Source organism: Muscardinus avellanarius (genome assembly GCF_963383645.1).
Source record: "Muscardinus avellanarius genome assembly, chromosome: 1".
In the NCBI taxonomy this organism is placed as follows: domain Eukaryota; kingdom Metazoa; phylum Chordata; class Mammalia; order Rodentia; family Gliridae; genus Muscardinus; species Muscardinus avellanarius.
Window position 1 is genome coordinate 58679098 of NC_137786.1, and position 20744 is coordinate 58699841.

Sequence of the window (20744 nt, forward strand, 5' to 3'; positions counted from 1 at the left end):
ATGCCTGTGGCATGGTGGTCATATGCTGTCAGTTAATCTATTATTGCACTGTCTTGTAGTATCCAGAAGGTCTTTCAGTCTCCTGGCTAAAATTGCTCTTTTTTTTTTAAATTTTTTTGTAGTACTGGGAATTGAACTGAGGGGCATTCAATTGCTGACCTACACCCCCCCCCCCCAGCTGTATTTTTTATTCTTTATTTTGAAACAGAGTCCATAAAGTTGCAGAGTCTCATTAAGTAGCTGAGGCTGGCCAAGAACCTGTTATTCTCCTGTCTCAGCCTCCCAAGTATTAGAATTACAAGCCTGTGCCACCACATCTGGCTTATAGTACTATTTTAAATTATTCTACTACTGTTACCACCAAGTGAGAACAATTGCTGTAGGAACCAGGAATGAAATACATACAATACAAAATAACCAAGGGGCATTCTACTCCCAGCCTGATTTTTTTAAAATTTCTCTTCTTCTTCCTCCTGCTCCTCCTTCTCTTCCCTTCTCCTTCCTTTCCCTCCCTCCCTCCCTTTCTCTCTCCTTCCCTCCCTCCCTCCCTCCCTCCCTCCCTCCCTCCCTCCCTCCCTCCCTTCCTCCCTTCTTTCCTTCCTTCCTTCCTTTCTTTCTTGTACTGAAGATGGAACCCAGGGACATTCTACCTCTGAGCTACACCCCCAGCCCTATTTTTTATTCTTTATTTTGAAACAGGGTCTCATTGAGTTACAAAGGGTCTCACTAAGTAGCTCAGGCTGTCTGTGAACTGTTACTCTCCTCTCTCATCTTTCCAAATGCTGAGATTACAAGCGTGTGCCACCATGCCCAGTTTTATTTCTTATTTTGTAACAAGGTCTCAGTAAGTTTCTGAGGCTAGCCTTGAACCCAAGATCTTCCTGTCTCTGCCTCCCAAATACTATGATTGTAGGCGTGTACCAGCACACCTGGCTCAGATTTTATTATTTATTGTTTATTTTACTTTAAAAAATCTTATTGACCGATCTGGGTGTGGTGGCACGTGCTTGTAATCCCAGTACTTGGGAGGCTGAAACAGAAGGATTGCAGGTTTGCAGCCAGCCTCACTTACTTAGTGAGACCCTCTGCATCTTAGTGAGACCCTGTTTCAAAAAAAAAAAAAAAAAATAGGCCAGGGATGCTGGTGCGCGTTTGTAATCTCCGTGCTTGAGAGGCAGAGATAAGAGGATTGTGCAGGTTCGATGGCTTAAGAGACCCTGTTTCCAAATGAAAAATGTAAAATAGGTGTGGGAGTGTAGCCTGGAGGTAGAAGGCCCCTGGGTTCCACTCCCAGTACCACCAAAAAAAAAAAAAAAAAAAAAAAAAAAAAATAGGGCTAGGAGTGTGGCCTGGAGGTAGAAGGCCCCTGGGTTCCACTCCCAGTACCACCACCAAAAAAAAAAAAAATAAATAAAAAATAAAAAATAAAAAAAAATAGGGCTAGGAGTGTGGCTGGGAGGTAGAATGCCCCTGTGCACAATCCCCAGTACTGCCCCCCCCCAAAAAAAAAATTATTGACCAGAACCATTCTTCTGCCATATGAATATGCTGATTGTTGGATTAAGAGAATTTTGGAGGAGTCATTATATAGGTAGTCATCTGTCTTTTAAGAGGGAATGTGCTTCATATGAAAATGTGAAAGACTTTTTTTTTCCCCCTGGTACTAGCATGGGACTCAGGGGCATTCTACCTCTGAGCTACACTCCCAGCCCTGTTTTTTTAGTCTTTATTTTTGAAACAGGGTCTAAACTGAGTTGCGAAAGGCCTTGCTAAGTAGCTGAGGCTGTCCGAAAACCGTGATCCTCCAGTCTCAGCCTCCCAAATGCTGGGATTACAAACGTGAGCTACCAGGCTTGGCTCCAATTTTGTATATTTGTTACTAACTCAGATTAAAATGAAAACAAAGTTTTAAACAGAAATAAAAAGATATAAAGTGTTTTAGCCATGGCACACGCTTGTAAACCCAGCACTTGGGAGGCAGAGACAGGAGGATCGCACAGGTTCAAAGCTAGCCTCAGCTAGTTCGTGAGGCTCTCAGCAACTTAGTGAGACCCTGTTTCCAAATAAAGTATAAAATAGGTCTGGGAGTATGTTCCACCCTCAGTACCACACACACAAATAAAGGAAGATATAAAGTGTTTCTACTTTGAAAGTTGTATTTTTTTTTTTTTTTTTTTTTTTTGGTGGTGGTACTGGGGTTCCTGGAAACCCTTCTATCTCCGGGCTACACTCCCAGACCTATTTTATACTTTTTTTTTTTTTTTTTTTTTTTTGAAACAGGGTCTCTTAAGCCAGCCCGGCTGGCTTTGAACCTGCGTGATCCTCCTGTCTCTGCCTCCCAAGTGTGCCGCCACGCCCGGCCGTATTTGTATTGTTTTGAGCTGTATCTTAAATGTGGGGGTTTTTGTTTGTTTTGTTTTTTAAGAAACTGAGAAAAGTTCTCCTAAAGCAATTGAATTGGAAGAGGAAAACCCTTGTCCAGTTACAATAGCAGAGAGTAAGGAGCAGAATAAATTGGCATGTTTACATGATATCACAGGGACCAGTATTTCACAAGAAGCAAACCTAACAGTAAGGTAAGAGGGGGAAGTTATTTTGGAATTCAGTTTATATTCTATTTTAGCTGTAGTTGTAAGAATTTGATTGAAAGTGAGTTGTATTGCATTAAATGTATTTTAAAAGTTTACTGTTAAATTAGATGATCTCTGATAAACTGATCTCTTAAGAATAATTCTATGGCCTTTTGCCTGATTTCAAGTAACATACTAAAACTCTTTCAGTAATGAAGATGGGGAAGGGAGATCTGCTGGAATTCAGATGCTGTCACTTGCTCCGGTTGTTTCCTCCAAGACAGAGCCCTGCACACTTGGTGTAGAGGGGGATCTAGGTGAGAGTTCTTACGAAGAGACCCTTTTGCCAAAGGACTCTAAAGAACACAGTGTGCTCGCACTTCCTGTGTCAGAGGTAAGAGACTATAGATGATGCCAAGGGGTAGGAGATTTTTTTTTCCCATTTGAAAATTTGAAGTATAATTTACATACAGTATGCTTCACCCCTCTTAGTTCTGTAAGTTTTTGTAAAATAAATACAGATTCATGTAATCAGTGAGCTTTTTCATCAATCCCCAGTACCACACATGCAAAAAAAATTTCAAACCTTAAAATAAATATATTCATTAATTGTTAACATTTTGCCTTACTTGTTTTCTGTTTTGCTCTCCATCTCTATTGATACTTTTTTTTTTTAATGGTACTGGAGATTGAACCCAGGGGCAGTCTACCTCTGAACTTCACTAGCCCTTTAATTTTTTTTTGTTTTGAAACAGGATCTTGATAGGTTACTGAGAACATCACTTACTACATTGCTAACACTTATCCTCAAACCTGCAATGCTGTCTCAGCCTCCCAAGTACTGGGATTACAAATATGCCTCCAAGCCCAGCTCTGTAGATACTTTTAACAATTGAACCATTTTTATTTGTGTGTTGTGATACTGGGAATTGAGCCTTGAGGCATTTTACCTCTAAACTATACTCCCAGCTTTATTTTATTTTTATTTTGAAACAGAGTGTGGCTAGGCTGATGAGAGTCTCACTCCTTGCTGAATCTGTCCTCAGACCTGTGATCCTTCTGTACTCCCAAGTACTAGGATTACAGGCATGTGCCACCATGCCCAGCTCAACTGAACTTTCTGATAGTAAATTGCCAACATGAGCTTTCACCTGGAAACACTATTTAATAAGGATATTCTCATACAGAGAAGTGACTACCTTTCACACACTTAGTATTACCATACTACTTAAAATTGATTCAATCTTATTTAATTATGTAGTCCCCATTGAGGCTTCTCCCATTGTCCCAGTCATATATATCCATTTTTGCCTTTTTGTTTATTTTAGACTTGGGACCAAGTGTGTTACATTGCATTTAGTTGTTGTTTCTTCTTATTCTCCTTTAATCTAGAATAATTATTTTTGTCTCTTATCAAGTTCACTTTTTTTTTTTTTTGGTGGTACTAGGGATGAAATTCAGGAGCATTCTACCTCTGAGATACACTCCCAGCACTATTTTATTTATTATTTGGAAACAGGGTCTCACTGGGTTGCAGAGGCCCTCACTAAATTGCTGAAGGTGGCCTTGAAGCTGTGATCTTCCTGTCTCAGCCTCCCAAGTACTGGGATTTCAGGCCTGCGCCACCACGCGCAGATTAAAAATCTAATATTTTTAGATTTTTAAACAGGGTCTTGCTAAGTTGATGAGGCTGGCCTCAAACCTGTGATCCTCCTGTGTCAGTGATCCCCTCCCCCCCATTAATGAATTCTGTTTGGGGGCAAGATTGCTACATTGGTAATGTTGTGTTCCTCCTTTATATTACATGTCATTTTTTCCTGTTATTGCTGATACTAACTTGGCTGGAATGATAACTGCCAGATTTCTCCATCACACAGGAGGATAGCGCAGGTTTGAAGCCAGCCTCAGCTCCTTGTTGAGGTTCTCAGGAACTTAGACCCTGTTTCCAAATAAAATATAAAATAGGTCTGGGGATGTAGCCTGGAGGTAGAAAGCCCCTGGGTTCCATCTCCAGTCACACACACACACACACACACACACACACACACACACACAAATACATCTTTTCCATTTTGTATTAATAAGTAATTTGTCCAATGAGACCCAGCAATCTGTCACCCAATAGTTTTATTATCCATTAGTGAATTTTTCCTGAATCAGTTATCAACATTATTAGTTGCAGATTTTAAGCATTAGAGAATTATAGTTAGGATTGCATTTTAGAGAAAACAATGTTAGCTTCGTGGAAAACAGATCAGAGGGGCCTACACTCAATGCGAGGACAGCAGTCTTCCTCCATTCTTGTGCCCCCTGCTCATGGGGCAGCGCAGGTATCGTGGGAGTGAGAGAAGGTTGTTTGTATTTCCCTGTCCTGTCATTTCAAAAATCATTTCATGAAATGCATATATGTAACAGTTAAGCAGGATTCTTTGTACTTATGTTTAATTAATCAGAAGTTTCTTAGCATAGCTAAAAGTCTTGAAGACATTGAAATATTTTATAAGCCACTGAATTGTGAAACTCTTTACTGTGTATCCAATTGCGAGGGAAACTTTTTAAAACCTCACTTTATTTTTTATGACAGTGTACACCAACTAGTATTCCAGAGGTTCAACAAGAGAATGTAGTCAATCCTCAGGACCTTACAGGTATGATACTCTGCTTCAGTGAAGTTCCATAGAATCTAATAGTATGGTTTTTCATTTAAATGGAGAAAACCACCAAATCATTTTTCATCTTTGACAGCCTTAAACAAGAAATAAACTTGAAGTATTTTATGTATACATTTTATTAATTCAGAATTATAAATCCTTTCCACAGTTTATCATCTGTGTACTTTATAAAATTGCTTTTTGGGGGCTAGGAGTATAATTTAGCTTTATTGTCTTGGTGATAGTTGTCATAAGACTTTCTTTTTAAAGATTAAATAAACAATGATTTTAACTTTTTGTGCCTAACTTTTAAACTTTAATAGTGAATCTGTTTGGTAATATACATCAAGATGGAGAGGATGAACAAGCATTCATCTTAACTCTGGTGGAAATCCCAACCAATGCAGCAGAAGAATTTACGGATGCCACTGCCCAGTTAATGCCAAACCCTTTACTGCCAGCACCCATATTGATCAAATCTGGGAACACTGAAGAAAGAGATGACATAAGGTAATGAATGAATTAAACTTTTTTTCAAGAGTAAAGGTGTTTTGTGAATGAAGTGATATTGATTGAACAAATCATTCATATTTTGTAATTGTGGAGATCATACTTAAGAATTATTTGGTAACTTAACGGAAGAAAGGTAATTTAGTTGATTTTATATTTGATAAGCATGACATTTAAGTGTACAAAATGCCAGGCCTGGTGTTATATTCCTGTAATTCTAGTACTTGGAAGGCTGAGGCAAGAGGATCACAGATTCAAGGCCAGCTGGGCAAATTAGTGAGGCTCTGTCTTAAAACGAAAAATGGAAAGGGCTTAGTGATAGAATGTTCTGGGTACAACCCCTGTGTCCTCCTCCCCCCCCCCCCCCCCGTGATAATATAGTAACTTTCTTTGAAATTTGTTTGATATTGAGAGCTAAAATCTTTTAATCTGGATCATAACATGACATCAGTTATAAATGTGGTTATACATTGATTATGTATATATTACAGAAAAATAATATAGAGAAGCAACCTTTATTTATTAGTCTACTTATGCTACTGGAGATTTAACCCAGGACCTTGCACATGCTAAGCCATCATTTTTCTTTCTTTTTTTTTTTTTTTTTGTGGGTCTGGGGTTGGAACCCAGGGGCATTCAACCTCCAAGCTACACCCTCTGCCTAAGTTAAGGAAGGCCTCACTAAGTAGCTGAGGCTGTCCACTAACTGTGATCCTCCAGTCTCAGGCTCCCAAATGCTGGGATTACAAGCCTGCGCCATCATGCCTAGTTTAAGCCATCATTTTCCCACTGAATACATCCTCTTTTTTCTGAGGTAGGGTCACGCTAATTTGCTTAGGTTTGTCTCAAACTTGTGATCTTGCCTCAGCTTCCTGGGTAGCTGGGATTATAGGTGTGCTCCACTGTACTTGGCTCAATTTTAATGGTACTGAGAATTGAACCCAGGGATATTCTACCTCAACGCTATTACCCTCAGCCTGTTTAGTAAAAATTTAGTAAAATTTTTTGGTTTTGTTTTGAAACAAGGTCTCACTAGGTTGCTGAGAGTCTCACTATATTGCTTAGGCTGTTCTCAAACTCGTAATCTACCTGTCTCAGCCTCCCAACAATTTTTATATATTCTTGATGATCTTATTCTTTAGTGTAGAATTATTAACTATTTGACTGCCCTTGGTTAAAACACTTGTCTATCAAGTATTGAAGCCTTTTATTTTAGGGAGGGTCGTGTGTGTGTGTGTGTGTGTGTGTGTGTTTGTGTGTGTGTGTGTCTGTCTGTCTGTCTGTCTGTAGGTGGTACTGGGGATTGAACCCAGGGGCATTCTTCCTCAGCTCTACCCCCAGCCCGGTTTTTTTATTCTTCATTTTGAAACTGGGTCTCACAAGTACCCTGAGGCTGGTGATCCTCATGTCTTAGCCTCCCAAATACTGGGATTACAAGCGTGTGCCACCATGCCCAGCTAGGGAGGGACATCTTTACATGAAAGTTTAACTTTACAGACAAGATGAACACTATATACTTCAGATTTAATTCCGTACTATGTAATTTATTGAGTTGTGAGCACAGCTTAAAACCAGCATTTTTATATCCATGACTATGAATTTACTAGTTTGGAATTTTTCCTTTCATTGGAACTTTCATTGGAGTAGTTCAGCCTTTAACCTCATTAAATAACTTCTATTCACTGGTTTTATATGTATTTATTTTCTATGCAGTAAGAATTTACCAGCAATTTCAGTTGGTCAAGATGCTATGTGTTTATCTAATTCTGAAAGAGATGATTCTTCTGAAAAGTCTTCTGCTAACTTGGATCTTATACCTAGGAAGAGATTTCATTACAGGCTTGATGAAAGCATCCATGTTGTTCCTGCTAAAAAACGTTCATGCCCTTCAAGAGATGATTGTCAAAAATATACCTCTGAGGTAAGACAGAAGCATTAAACAAGTGAAATGGACATATTGCAACAGATCTATTACTGTTTGAATTTTTTTTTTTTTTTTTTTTTTTGGTGGTACTGGTGTTCCTGGAAACCCTTCTTCTACCTCTGGGCTACACTCCCAGACCTATTTTATATTTTTTATTTGGAAACAGGGTCTCTTAAGCCAGCAAGATCCTCCTGTCTCCGCCTCCTAAGCGCGGGTATTACAGGCATGTACCACCATACCTGGCTCTTCTGAATTTTTAAACCTTTATAGATAAATAAAGATAGTTCTGATACTTTTCATCATAAATAATCCAGGCAAGGCCAGTTTGAGATTATTGTTTTCAACCAGTTTGAAGTAAAAATTGATGGACATTAATCAGAAAACTTACTGTCAGTTCGTGAGATGTGTCTGAAAATAAGGCCTAACACGTCACGTAGATGTGGATCTTGGCTATCCCATCCAACAGCTGTGGGACTATAGACAAGATGCTTCACTTCTCTGAGTGAGTTTTCTGATGTATAAAATAAAAGCGTCATTATAACATGTAAAGTTTTTCATTGCTCTTAAGAATAAAACCAGAGCCTCTTAAGCCCCTCTAATGATCTGATCCATTTCTGTCTCTAGTCTCATTTTGTGCTAGTCTTCATCTCACTTCTAGCCACATTGGCCATCTTTCAATTTTTGAATGCATTGTAATCCTTCATGGCCCAAGGTATTTCATTTGCTCTTCCCTATATGAAACACTCCCTTGTAAAACCTTATAAATTTTTGTAGCTCAGTTATCACCACTTTAGGAAAGCTGACCATGTAAATTCTATATCAGTAGTCACTGTGTTATAGGTGTCCCAGTGCCCTCTTGATTTTGTTCTTAATATCATTCGTAATTTGTAGATACACAATGGAAAAATTAATTCAACATCTGAATTATCAAGTTGAAGAACTATAGTTCTTTGATGATAGTAGATACAGAGAAAATGTACCTATCATATATCTGATAGGTAAAAAGTAATGGAAAATAGCTTAATGTCTTGTTCTGGGTAAATTGAACTTTTTATATGCTTAAGAAATATTTGTGAGACAGAGGTGGTGGTACATGCTTGTAATTCCAATATTAGTGAGACCTTGTTTCAAAAAAAAAAGTGTAAAAAAAAAAAGTCTTGGAGATAGAATGCCCCTGACTTCAATCTCCAGTACCAGGGGGGGGAAAAAGGCCATTTCTATTTCTTTCTCTATAAAGTGACTTTATATAGAACAGTTATGTTTTATAGAAATATTTTCCAGTTTGTCATTTATCTCTTTTGGGGGTTTCTCATGAGGATTTATTGGGGATGGAACCCAGGGGCATTTGACCTCTGAGCTACACCCCTTGCCCCATTTTTAAAAAAATTATTATTATTTTGAAACAGGGTCTCACTAAGTTGCAGAGGGCCTCACTAAATAGCTGAGGCTGTCTGTGAACCACAATCCTCAAGTCTCAGCCTCCCAAATGCTGAGATTACAAGCATGCACCACCATGCTCAGCTCCAGATTTTTTTTTTTTTTAATCTGAGGATTGAACAAGGCCATTCTACCTCTAAGCTACACTCCCAGCCCTATTTTATTTTTATTTTATAATAGAATCTCATTGAGTTGCCAAGGGCCTCACTAATTTGCTGAGACAGGCCTCAAACCTCTAATCTCTGTCCAGTCTCCAAATTTTCAGGATTACAGGTATGCACTATCTTGCCTGGCTTCATGAAGAGATTTATTTATTTATTTATTTTTGCTGTACTGGAGTTGGAACCCAGGAGCATTCTACCTCTGAGCTATACTACCAGGCTTACTTTATTCTTTATTTTGTAACAGGGTCTCACTGAGTTGCAAAGGGGCTGAACTGAGGTCCTCCTGTTTCAGCCTCCCAAATGCTGGGATTACAAGCATGTGCCACCACATCTGGCTGTTTACCTTTTTTTATGTTTATACTTAAAAAAGTACAAGAGTTTTTTATTTTTTATTTTTTTATCAAAAAATTAAGCCAGGCTTGGTGTAGTAAACAAGCCGGGAGTGGTGAATGAATAATACTGTAAGAAGGCCTATTTCTTTCCTCAGGACTGTTTAGTTGTAATTAGGTTTCTAATGTTGAATCATTTTGCTTTCCTGAGACAAAGTACTTAATCATGGTGTAGTCTATTAATTTGCCACTTATACTGTTTTATTTTGGGGATGGGATGTTTACTGTAGCTCAGTGGTAGAGCAGCTGCTTAATGTTAAATGTGCCATAGGTTCGATTCCTAGCATTGCACACCATAAAAAGTTGCTTATGCTTGAGGTAAAAGGCATTTGGAAGCTCTCACTTTTCTACTCTGCTAGAGCAGCAATGTGTTTTTCAGAAATATTCAGTGGAATTTCTAAAAGATGTGGCTGATTTCAGAACTTTCTGGAAAATACATTTTTTTTTTTTTAAATTAGGGAATGAACCCAGGGGCATTCTACCGCTGAGCTATGCCCTTAGCCCTTTTGTTTTATACTTTGAGTAGGGTCTTGCTAAGTTACCGAGGCTGTCCTGTAACCTGTGTTCCTTTCTGTCTTAGCCTCCCAAGTACTGGGGATCTAGGCTTGCACCACCATACCTGGTGACGCATGCTTTCTTTACAGAAAGAAAATAATGGAGGGAGGTAATTTAAATTTTACCTGATATATGTATTTCTAACTTTTTTGAATTTTTTTTAAAAACAGGTATGTTCAAAGGAATTAAATGTTTTTGAGGAAGCTGGTAAGTGAAATAAATTCTAAAATGATTGCACTTTGCTGAGTACCCTATTTCTTTCTTTCTTTTTTTTTCTCTCTCTCAGTACTGGGGATGGAGCCCAGGGGCATTCTACCTTCAAGCTACACCCCCAGCCCTAGTTTTCATTCTTTATTTTGAAGCAGATTCTCACTGAGTTGCAGAGGGCCTCACTAAGTAGCTGAGGCTAGCCGCAAACCCAGATCCTCTGTCTCAGCCTCCCGAATGCTGGGATTACAAGCGTGCACCACTATGCCCAGCTACCCTGATTATTTCGGATACATTTTGAGCTTGAAGCAGAGTCTCTCAGTTTTCTTGAAGAATATTACTTTTATTATCTATAGTTCTTTATTACTGCCAGTACCTAGCATTTGGCACATAGGTGTAACCCAAAGAAGCTCCTTTCATACTGAAATTAATGGGAAATTTTATGGCTACAAAGTAAAATCACAGTAGCTACATTTCAGGAACTAGAAAGTGGGGTGTAAAGGTAGTATAAGTGATCCTTCTATCTCAGCCTCCCAAGTACTGGGGTTATGTAAGGCATACGCTACCATACCCAGCTTTGGTTGTTTCTTTAAAGACACCTACAATAATAATTGAAGGGGCAATCTAAGTTGCCCCAACTATAACTGTGAAACTGTAATATGTTGTAATTTCTAGCTTCTAGAAATGTTGTAAGGTTTCTTCCATGTATCTTCTCTCCAATAAAAGCATTAAACAAGTCATAACAGATTTTGAAATATTAATGATGTGTTAATATGCCATTTTTTAAAGTATATATACTTAGTAGTTACATTGTATCTTCATGGAACTATGACATTCTCACAGAGAACAAAAATTTAGAAATAGCTATCTAAAAAGAAAAGAGTTTTTTGATTTAACAAGAATTTTCTCATTGTTTTGTCCTAATTAGTTGCTACCTTGGCTTTTGTCTACTGTTTACTTAGGAAAAGAGAACTCTTTTTTATGTGTGGTACTGGGGAATGAACCCAGGGGCTTTCTACCTTTGAGCTACACCCCCAGCCCTATTTTATTTTTTATTTGGAATCAGGATCTCACAGAGTTGCATAGAGTCTCACTAAGTTGCTGAGGCTGTGATCCTCTTGTCTCAGCCTTCCAAGTACTAGGATTATAGGCATGCATCATCATACCAGTCTGGGAAAGAGATAGCTAAATTTGAATGTTTTAAGAGTCTGTGGATTTTATTTTTCCACGAGGCCCAAGAGTTACCACCTCTATTTTGGGTTGGTTTAGCTTCCACCATTTAAGGAGCCTTAGAGTTTTAGAAAGTGATCACTCTCTTATTTTGATAGTTCAGGATGTATTTTGGGGAAAGGATTTTCTAGGTCAAAATATGGAGGCAAGACTGTTTGTTCTGTATGGTGACAATGACTCTTTGCAGAAGTTGTTGCCATAGCTTTTAGCCATTCTTAATAATCCAAGTATCTTCAATTATAATTTAGCCTTCTCTTATAAGCTAGGTTTGTTTAGAACACCATGGTTTTTTTTCTTAAAATATTAAGTTAATTTGTAGTATTAATTTCAATATATGTGGTTACCCATTTGCTCTTAATTTTTTAATTTTGAAGGGGAGTCTTACACAGGACAAGGTATTCCATCTGCCTCAGGAAGCACACATACAACTCCAGAACCTCAAAAAGAGCAGCTCGAACCAACTTCTCAGAATATAGGACCTGGATCTCCTGATAAAATAAAAGATACATGTGTAGAAATGAATATGCCTCAAGATGAGATGGTTGTGTCTGATAAAGAGAAAGGAATAGACACTGCTTCCAAATCTGAACAGATGGGTAGCGGAGCATCATCTTCAAAACCACCACTGTCCAGGTATCATGAGAAAGTCTTTAATAAATATCTCTTCACCCCCTCTGAAGAAGTATAACTTCTATGGAACAGACACAGCATGCATGTAAAGGTGAAATCCAGTAGGGAGGTCCTTCATAGGTAATGTCTAGAGAAGACAGTTAAGCAAAGGAAACATAGGAATGTCCCAGATAAATAAGCAGTCCACGGGATGAGAGCTTAACTTTAAGGACTGAAAGTTTGACTGTTTTACATAGAAAATATATAGAACATACTGTGTACTTTCTTTTCAGGTGTCTGGGGATTTGATCGTTACAAGTTTTGTCCTAGAGTAGCTATTAATACACATGTAGATGACATGAGGCGTGGAACTGGTGGTCGAGGTCCTGCTGGAGGTTGGACTGTTGAATTCCCAAGTAATGTGTTGTTTTCTTCCCTTGTGGCATATCAGAGAGGCAAACCACTGAGAACAGAAAAAGACACACTTCATGAGAAAAATAATATGGGAGAGGTTGGCTTAAATTCCACAGTTACCTTTTTTTTTTTCTCCTTACAGTTATTGAGGGTTGGACCCAGGGGCACTCTACCTCCAAGTTACACCCTTATCCTTGTCTTTGTTTTATTTTGAAAGAGGATCTCTTTTTTTTTTTTTGGTGGTACTAGGGTTCCTGGAAGCCCTTCTACTTCTGGGCTACACTCCCAGACCTATTTTTACATTTTTATTTGGAAACAGGGTCTCCTAAGCCAGCGCGCGCGGCTGGCTTCGAACCTGCGCAATCCTCCTGTCTCTGCCTCCCAAGCGCAGGGATTACAAGCGTGCGCCACCACACCCGGCTTGAAAGAGGATCTCTTTAAGTTGTGGAGGGCCTCACTAAGTTGCTGAGGCTGGCTGGAAACATGCGATTCTCTTGTCTCAGCCTCCCAAGTACTGGGAATACAAGTATGAGCCACCACACCTGTTAATCGTGAAGCCACAACTTAGAGAGGCCCTCTTTGAGAATAAAACAATAGTAGGGATGGAGGTGTAGCTTGGAAGTAGAATGCCCCTGGGTCCAACCCTCAGTACTGCAAGAAGAGAAAAAAAGAGGTAATTATGGAATTTAAGCCAACCTCTTCCACATTATTTTTTTCATGAAGTGTGTCTTTTGTGTTCTCAGCAATAATGGACCTTTTTTTTTTTTTTTTTTTTTAAGCAGCATTAAAAAGCATTGCATGGTGGGATATAACATGCTCTAACCTCTGTTAAGGGGAAAGGACATGCGTGTCTTAAGAAGGCTTATGTAATAAATCTATTGTTTGAGTTATCTAAATTATAGACAGTAAAGCTCAGCCATATCTTCTCTAGCCTTAGGATGCACTGAAAATAGAATGAAGGAAGGAAGGAAGCCGCGTGGGGGTTTGGACTAAAACGAGTCGTGAATCCATGTTGTAGAACAGAGGGCAGCAAACCTTTCTTGTGAAATATCATACAGGACATTTCTTAGACGGTGTGGGCCACATGGCTTCTGTTGCAGTTCTTTAGCTCTACAGTTAAAACACAAAGCAACCATGAATAGATGTAGGTGGTGTCTGTTTCAGTAAACGAATTTACATGATCATTCGGGGCGCTGCTTTTGGCCTGTGGACCCTCGTTTGTTGACTGCTGCTGCTCCAGAGCCTTGCTACTCTGTGTGGTCTTGGGACCAGCAACATAGATACCCTTTGAGAACTGTTAAAATGCAGGATGCAGGCCGCACCGCTACCACTGTCAGTCACAGTTTCATGTTAGTAACATTCCCAGGTGATTTTTGTGTACTTTTAAGGTTGAGAAGCTCTGCTCTAGAATAAGCCTTGTCCCTGTCACAGCTACACATCATGGAATAGTGATATCAGTACTTAGGAGAGTGTGCCATTCTAGCATTAATGGAAAAGATGATATTTATGTTTTCCTGGATACTCTTAAATATCTTTAATTTGCATTTCTAGACCTGGCCGACGACCCTTGGGATTTTTATCTTTATTATGTTCAAAGAGTAATTTGGAGACTGATGAATCTACTCCAGCCCATAGTAAGAAGCGCCTCAAACCTCTTATACCTACATCAAGAAGGAATTTGAAAAAAGCTCACGCACTTAACGAAAGCCAGAAAAAAAATCAGGAGTCCTCAGATCAGCTTCCAACTCCAAGTGTTACTCAATCTGAGAATATTGGTAGTTCAGCAACTCAGGTATTGATAACTACCATATTTTATTATTTATATAAAACGGGTTAGATAACAGACATGATGATTTTGTTTTCATTTACTATCACAAGTTATTTCAGAGCAACTCTTACCAGTGTTCTCTCTATCAAGGCCTCCATCCTACAAAAGATAAAGTCTTGGATTATGAAATTATAGGTAGTTTAGCACAGAATGATTTAACTAGCAGAATTGCCATTCTTTTAATCCAAAGGCTCTTCTGATTTATGGAAGCAAAATGAAGCAATGTTTGCCTTTCTTTGCTTTCGGAGACATGTCCTAATGCCCACAGGAATGCAAGGAACCATTAAACTAGAATTTGTTTATTCATGCATTTTTATGCATCCTGAATCTGTCTAATGTCAAGTACTAGGGTAGAAAAATCTTAAGAACCTCTATCTGTCATTCTTGATATTCATTGCTAAATTATTTTATAGAATGGTTGTTAGAATTACTGGTAGTATGGCAGTAATTAGACTTGCCATCATTATACATGAATAAAATAAATTCATTTTTTTCATTAAATATAATGGGGAGGTGAAAATGTCATTTCATTGGTTTAATTTGTATTTTCTTGGGTATGAGTAACTTGGTTTTTACTGTACATTTACTAGAATATCTTATTCTTGTTTATTCTGTTTTTGCTTGTGCATATAGCTTATTAAGAAGATTTTTTTCCAGATATATAAAATTTTCATTAATCAGTTTTAAAATTTTTACTGTTTGGCTGGTGCCTGTAATCCAAGCTACTTGGGAGGCTGAGGAAAGGGGATCATAAGTTTGAGACCAGCCTGGGCAACACAGCAAGGCCCTTTCTTAGAACAAATGGGCTGGGAGTGTAGCTCAGTGGTAAAGCACTCTGGGTTCAATACCCAGTACTGCAAAAATAAATTTTTTTTGGACTTCATTCATGGTTACTGACTTTGATATATAGTATGAGGCAAGAATCTCAATTATTTATTCTAAAATTGCTTTTATTTATTTTGAATAATATTTCCAATAAACATCCTTTTCTTTGGATTCAACCTAGGGGTGCTTTACCACTGAGCTGCATCTCTGCCTCTTTTTATTTTTTATTTCGAAACAGTCTTATTCTGGCCTTGAACTTGGCAATCCTCCTGCCTTAGTCTCCCAAATAGCTGAAATTACAGGCATGTACCAGCACAACCCAGTCTATTTTGCTTGCTTTTTTTTTCTTTTTAAATATACTTAACAGTAAGTATTAGAGACCTTTGCAAAACAGTAAAGAGCGCCCCCGGTACTGGAGATTGAACCCAGGGGCATTCTAACTCCAAGCAATACCTCAGACCTATTTTTTAAAATACTTTTTATTTGGAAACAGGGTCTCTTAAGCCAGTGCGGCTGGCTTTGAACCTGCGTGATCCTCCTGTCTCCACCTCCCAAGCACGGGGATTACAAGCGTGCACCACCACGCCCGGCCATGATTATTCTTTTGATAGGTATTGCCTAGTTCTTTTCCATTGTGGTTATATTAGTTTCTACTCCCCCCCCCCCCCCCACACACACACTCTTTGGTGCTAGACCTTGCACAAGGCAGGCAAGCACTGTGCTGAGTGACACCAGCCCCTTTATCTGTCTGTCTGTCTGTCTGTCTGTCTATCTATCTATCTATCTATCTATCTATTTTGGCGGTACTGGGGATGGAACCCAGGGGCATTTTACCTCTGAGCTACACCCCCAGGCCAGCCCTATTTTTTATTCTTTATTTTGAAACAAGGTCTCTCTGAGTTGCAAAGAGCCTCACTAAGTAGCTGAGGCTGGCCAGTTTCAGCCTCCCAAATGCTGGGATTACAAGCATGTACTACTAACGCCCGACCCTTTTTATTTCATATGGAGACAGGGTCTCATTAAGTTGCCCCGGCTGGCCTCAAATTTGCAATCCTTCTGCCTCAGCTTCCAGAGTATCAAGGATTACAGGTGTGTGCTATCATATGTGGCTCATGACTTGTCTGTTTATATTATTTGATCTTTTTTTAAATGTATTTTTTAAACTTTTTTAAGATACAAGATTACTTCTCTTTTTCATACTGACATAGTTTTTTACTATATTTTTTAAAGTCTTTGTGATATAAGCTTCATCTTTTTTTTACATGTATCATTTGCCTTTTGATTTTTTTTTTTCTGCTTTTTCCTTTGCAGACACTTTTTTTGGGGGGGGGGCAGGTCTGGTGATGGAACCCAGGGGCATTCACCTCTGAGCTACACGTTCTGCCCTACTTTTTATTCTTTATTTTGAAACAGGGTTGCACTAAGTTGCAGAGGGCCTCACTACGTAGCTGAGGCTGTCCGCGAACCGCGATCCTCCTCTCTCAGCCTCCTGAATGCTGGGATTATAAGCGTGCGCCACCACGCCCGGCTTGCGGACACTTTTTGTATAGATGAATTTATCAACTTTTTTCTTTATAATTTCTGACTTTTAGATCATTTTTAAAAAGTACTGTTCCTCTTCTAATCCAGGATTATAAAAGTGTGGCATATTATAGAAAGGTTTTCTAGTGATGATTTTAATGCTTTTATATGTAAGTCTTTTTGATTAATTAGAATTTATTGTAGTCAGGCATGTTTGTAATCCTAGTACTTGGGAGGCTGAAACAGGAGGATCACAGGTTTGCAGCCAGCCTCAGCTACCTGTGAGGCCCTGTTTCAAAATAAAGCATAAAAACATAGGGTTGGGAGTATAATTAGGAGGTAGAACGCCCCCTGGGTTCAGACCCCAGTACACACACACATACATACATACATACATACATACATACATACATAGTTTAAATATATACATATATATTTTGCTGAGGCATCTGACTGCATTTTCCTCCTGCGATAATTATACAGTTGTTAAATACCATTTATTGATTTATCTAATTTTTTCATTTGATTTTTGAAGTATAACTTTCTTAGATACTGACATTCCTTATATGTTGAGATTATTTCTAGTGTTCTATTTCATTGGCACATACATCGTTTCCTGGCCAATACCATGTTGCTTTAATTTTTTATAGATTTGCAAGTGCTAATGTGCCAATTGTAAGTGTGCTAAAGTCTGATTTGGTTGCTATTCTGTTTTATGGATCTTCCTGCTCTTATGTCAGCAATTAAAGTGCTTTAATAACTGATTTAACAATGTTATATTTTTCTATATTATTACAATTTTTATGGGAATTAGGGTAGTGTAATCGATAATGGTTATGCTATAATTTGCATAATCATTTCTAGTATTGTATATTTAGGTTGCTTTTAATTTTATTGTTATAACTAATGTTACTAACGTTACCTTAGTCTTAAAACTCCTATTGTATTTAGGATTATTTTGTCATCCTTCCCACGTACCCCCTCCCCAGTACTGGGTATCTAAACGGGGGGCCTGTCCATGCCAGGCAAGTCCTCTGCCACTGAGCTATACCCCAGCCCTCACTGATAGTATATAAAGTTGTGTTACATTTTTGTTCTTATTCCCTGTCTAGGTTTCTTGTGATCAGCCCTCACTGAAAGAAGAATGTAAGAAAAGGAGCCAAAAGCGGGCACCTGAACGTCAGGAGCCAACCACAGTATCTGAATATTTTTTCAATGACATCTTTATTGAGGTTGAAGAAACAGAATGAAACAATCTTATGGTTTATTTATTTTTTTTTGTCTTTTCTCTTTTTAAAGCCTAGAATTTCCAGAGTCATTTATATCAACAAGCAGTATTTAGAACAAAAACATCACTGTCCATTATTTTTAAGGTCAATTTTGAACATTTAATGAACTTGATTTGAAGCTCTTATAATCAGTGGAAAACATTGCTGAGGTTCCTTTTATTCTAATTGATGCAGAATTTTGGAAATGCCAAGCAATCCAGACTGCCTTCTCAGGCAGAAATAACAGCTCTTGTTTACATTTTGACTCTTCCTGTGCTTCCCACACATGGACATTTGGGGATGTTGTAGATAAATGTCTGTATAAATCACAGTGCCGACATATTTGAAAGTTGACTATATTTAACATTCAGTAAAAGGGTTTTTTTTTGTTGTTGTTGTTGTTTTTGGGATGGTTTTGTTTTGTTTTGGGGGAAGGATGAAGGCCTTCAGTTGCCTCTTAAGTATATGAAAGGAAATTGGGAAACTCCACATGAGTTTGGTAAAGTTAAACATTTTTTTATTATCAACTATTTGTCTGACTCAAAAATATGTATTTTTCTAATTCATGGTGATGTAACAGTCCTAATTGAAGAACTAGTATTTAAATTTGCTATTTATAAAAACAGCATATCAAAGAGCTTATTTATTTTTAAATTTTTTATTTAAAAGGATACTCAGTTTTAATTATTTTCACCTCTCAGATTGTGGGTAAAGAAGGCATTAACAAATTTATGTTTGTCTCCTTTTCCTCTTTAATTTTAAAGCTATTTAAAGTGATATAACTAAAAATGTTTGGATAGTGTATATGTTTTGATAACTTTTTTCCTTATAGTTTAGTATATTGACTTTGAACTGTGAATTTTTTTGTTTTTCTTATTTCTTGGGTAATCTCAGGATTTTCGTGGGGAGAAAAATCCCTTAAACTCACTTATTAGACAGATTCTCACACAAAACTCAGTCTTCTTTATACACACTCCTTTTTTAAGAAATCGATATCTTGATAATTTTTCCCCCATTAAATTCTGCCCAAGGAACACTTAGGCATTTAAGCACAGAACATAATTGTGATGTTAAAAATAGAAAATAAGATAATAAGACTATCTGAAGTTAGCAATTATCAGTATGAATTTGTTTTGTTTTTCATTTTAAGATTTGATATCTCTCTCTCTCTCTCTCACACACACACACACACAGCACACAAATAAAATACACCTGAGCAGATCTTACCTGGTTCAAATTAAACTTCTCAAACAAATTTTTTTCTGATTTCATTTGAAAAACCTCCTAGATTGACGGTACATTAGCTCAGGAACTGTAAACTTTTTCTGCAAAATATGTTTTAGGGGTTTGCAGGCCAAATGAGTTTCTGTGGCAACTCCTTAGCTTTGCCACTTCACACGGAAGCCGCTACAGATAGTCCTTGAACAAAGGGTATGCTGGACTGTGCTTTTCACTTGACCCTTACATTAGACAGTAGTTTTCTTACCTTAAGGTGCTAATGTCTGTATGAATTATTTGTCATGGAAATTATGAGTTGTGCCTCTACGTCAAAATTAATGTTGATTGCATTATAAAATCATCAGTATTTCAACTGAGAAAATATTTTAAAGTCTAGATAATTTTAGTGTTTGTAAATTGAAAGAATGGTGGCTACTTTTCAGGTTCCTAAGTGAAAAGGATAATGGCTCGGCTAATTTATTTGAAACTATTAGAACTCTTCTTATTCATTGCCTTACAGTGCGATTTATAGTTTAACCTTTTTGTCATGAAAAGGATTTATAGATTGGAGTGAAATTTCTCTAGAAGGATGCATTTATTTATTTCATGTGATTAATGTCACAAAAATCATGATAGTGAATCACATTGCTGTTTTACTAACCTCTTTTTGTAATTTGAAAATCTCATATTCTGCCAGGCGCAGTGGCACATGTCTATAATCCCAGCTGTTTGGGAGGCTAAGGCAGGTGGATGGCAAATTTGAGTCCATCCTGGGCAACATAGAAAGACTCTATCTCAAAGAAACAAACAAAAAACATATTCTGAAATGTTTTTCTCTTAATTAGCGTTAGTTTGGGTTAGGTTGTCATGACTGAACTACTATTTATATCTGTGTATAATATTTATTTTTAAACTTTGTTAACATCTGTCTCTTGTACATCTACAATGAACCAATATTATGGAAACTATAATTTCTTACTATATAATGAATATGGGGTATTCATTGTATAGAGAATCAAGTCAACAAATTTTCCTGTTACATCCTTAAAACTAATCTTGGAAAAAGAGAAATTGAATCAGTGTACTTACCTTACAAAATGGAAAGATTTGTGTTAAATCTGATGTAACGATGTTGCAAATAATTTATTTTATACATCTTAAAGGAGATGTGATTAAAGGTCTTCATCTTTTCTTAGACTTTTCCTCCCCAACATTTGTGTCTTAGCAAGTGACTAACATGATGGTTTCCAAGCCTAATTGTTGGTAAATGATTGAGGCACAGATAAACATATTCATGTCCACTGTTTACCACCACATAATTTTAAATAGAGGTGACCATGTATACTATCTTGCTTGAAGAAGTCTTTGACAAAAAGCAATACCTGTCATTTGTAAATTTTCTTGTTCTAAAGAAAGCAGCTATG

The 20744-nt window shown here is 37.7% G+C and overlaps 1 protein-coding gene across 1 annotated transcript in view; it reads left to right on the forward strand.

Annotated features, from left to right (window-relative positions):
• The window catches only part of BDP1 (BDP1 general transcription factor IIIB subunit), a gene marked incomplete at both ends in the record, with an annotated part of 101120 nt that extends 83036 nt beyond the window's left edge, over window positions 1-18084 (forward strand). The window contains 9 exons of the mRNA XM_080704273.1: window positions 2426-2576; window positions 2781-2964; window positions 5155-5218; window positions 5545-5731; window positions 7445-7652; window positions 10371-10407; window positions 12012-12270; window positions 14212-14452; window positions 17947-18084. Of these exons, the coding sequence (XP_080560399.1) occupies window positions 2426-2576; window positions 2781-2964; window positions 5155-5218; window positions 5545-5731; window positions 7445-7652; window positions 10371-10407; window positions 12012-12270; window positions 14212-14452; window positions 17947-18084 (1469 nt within the window). The remainder of the gene's footprint in view (window positions 1-2425; window positions 2577-2780; window positions 2965-5154; window positions 5219-5544; window positions 5732-7444; window positions 7653-10370; window positions 10408-12011; window positions 12271-14211; window positions 14453-17946) is intronic.
• Between the last annotated feature and the right edge of the window lie 2660 nt (window positions 18085-20744).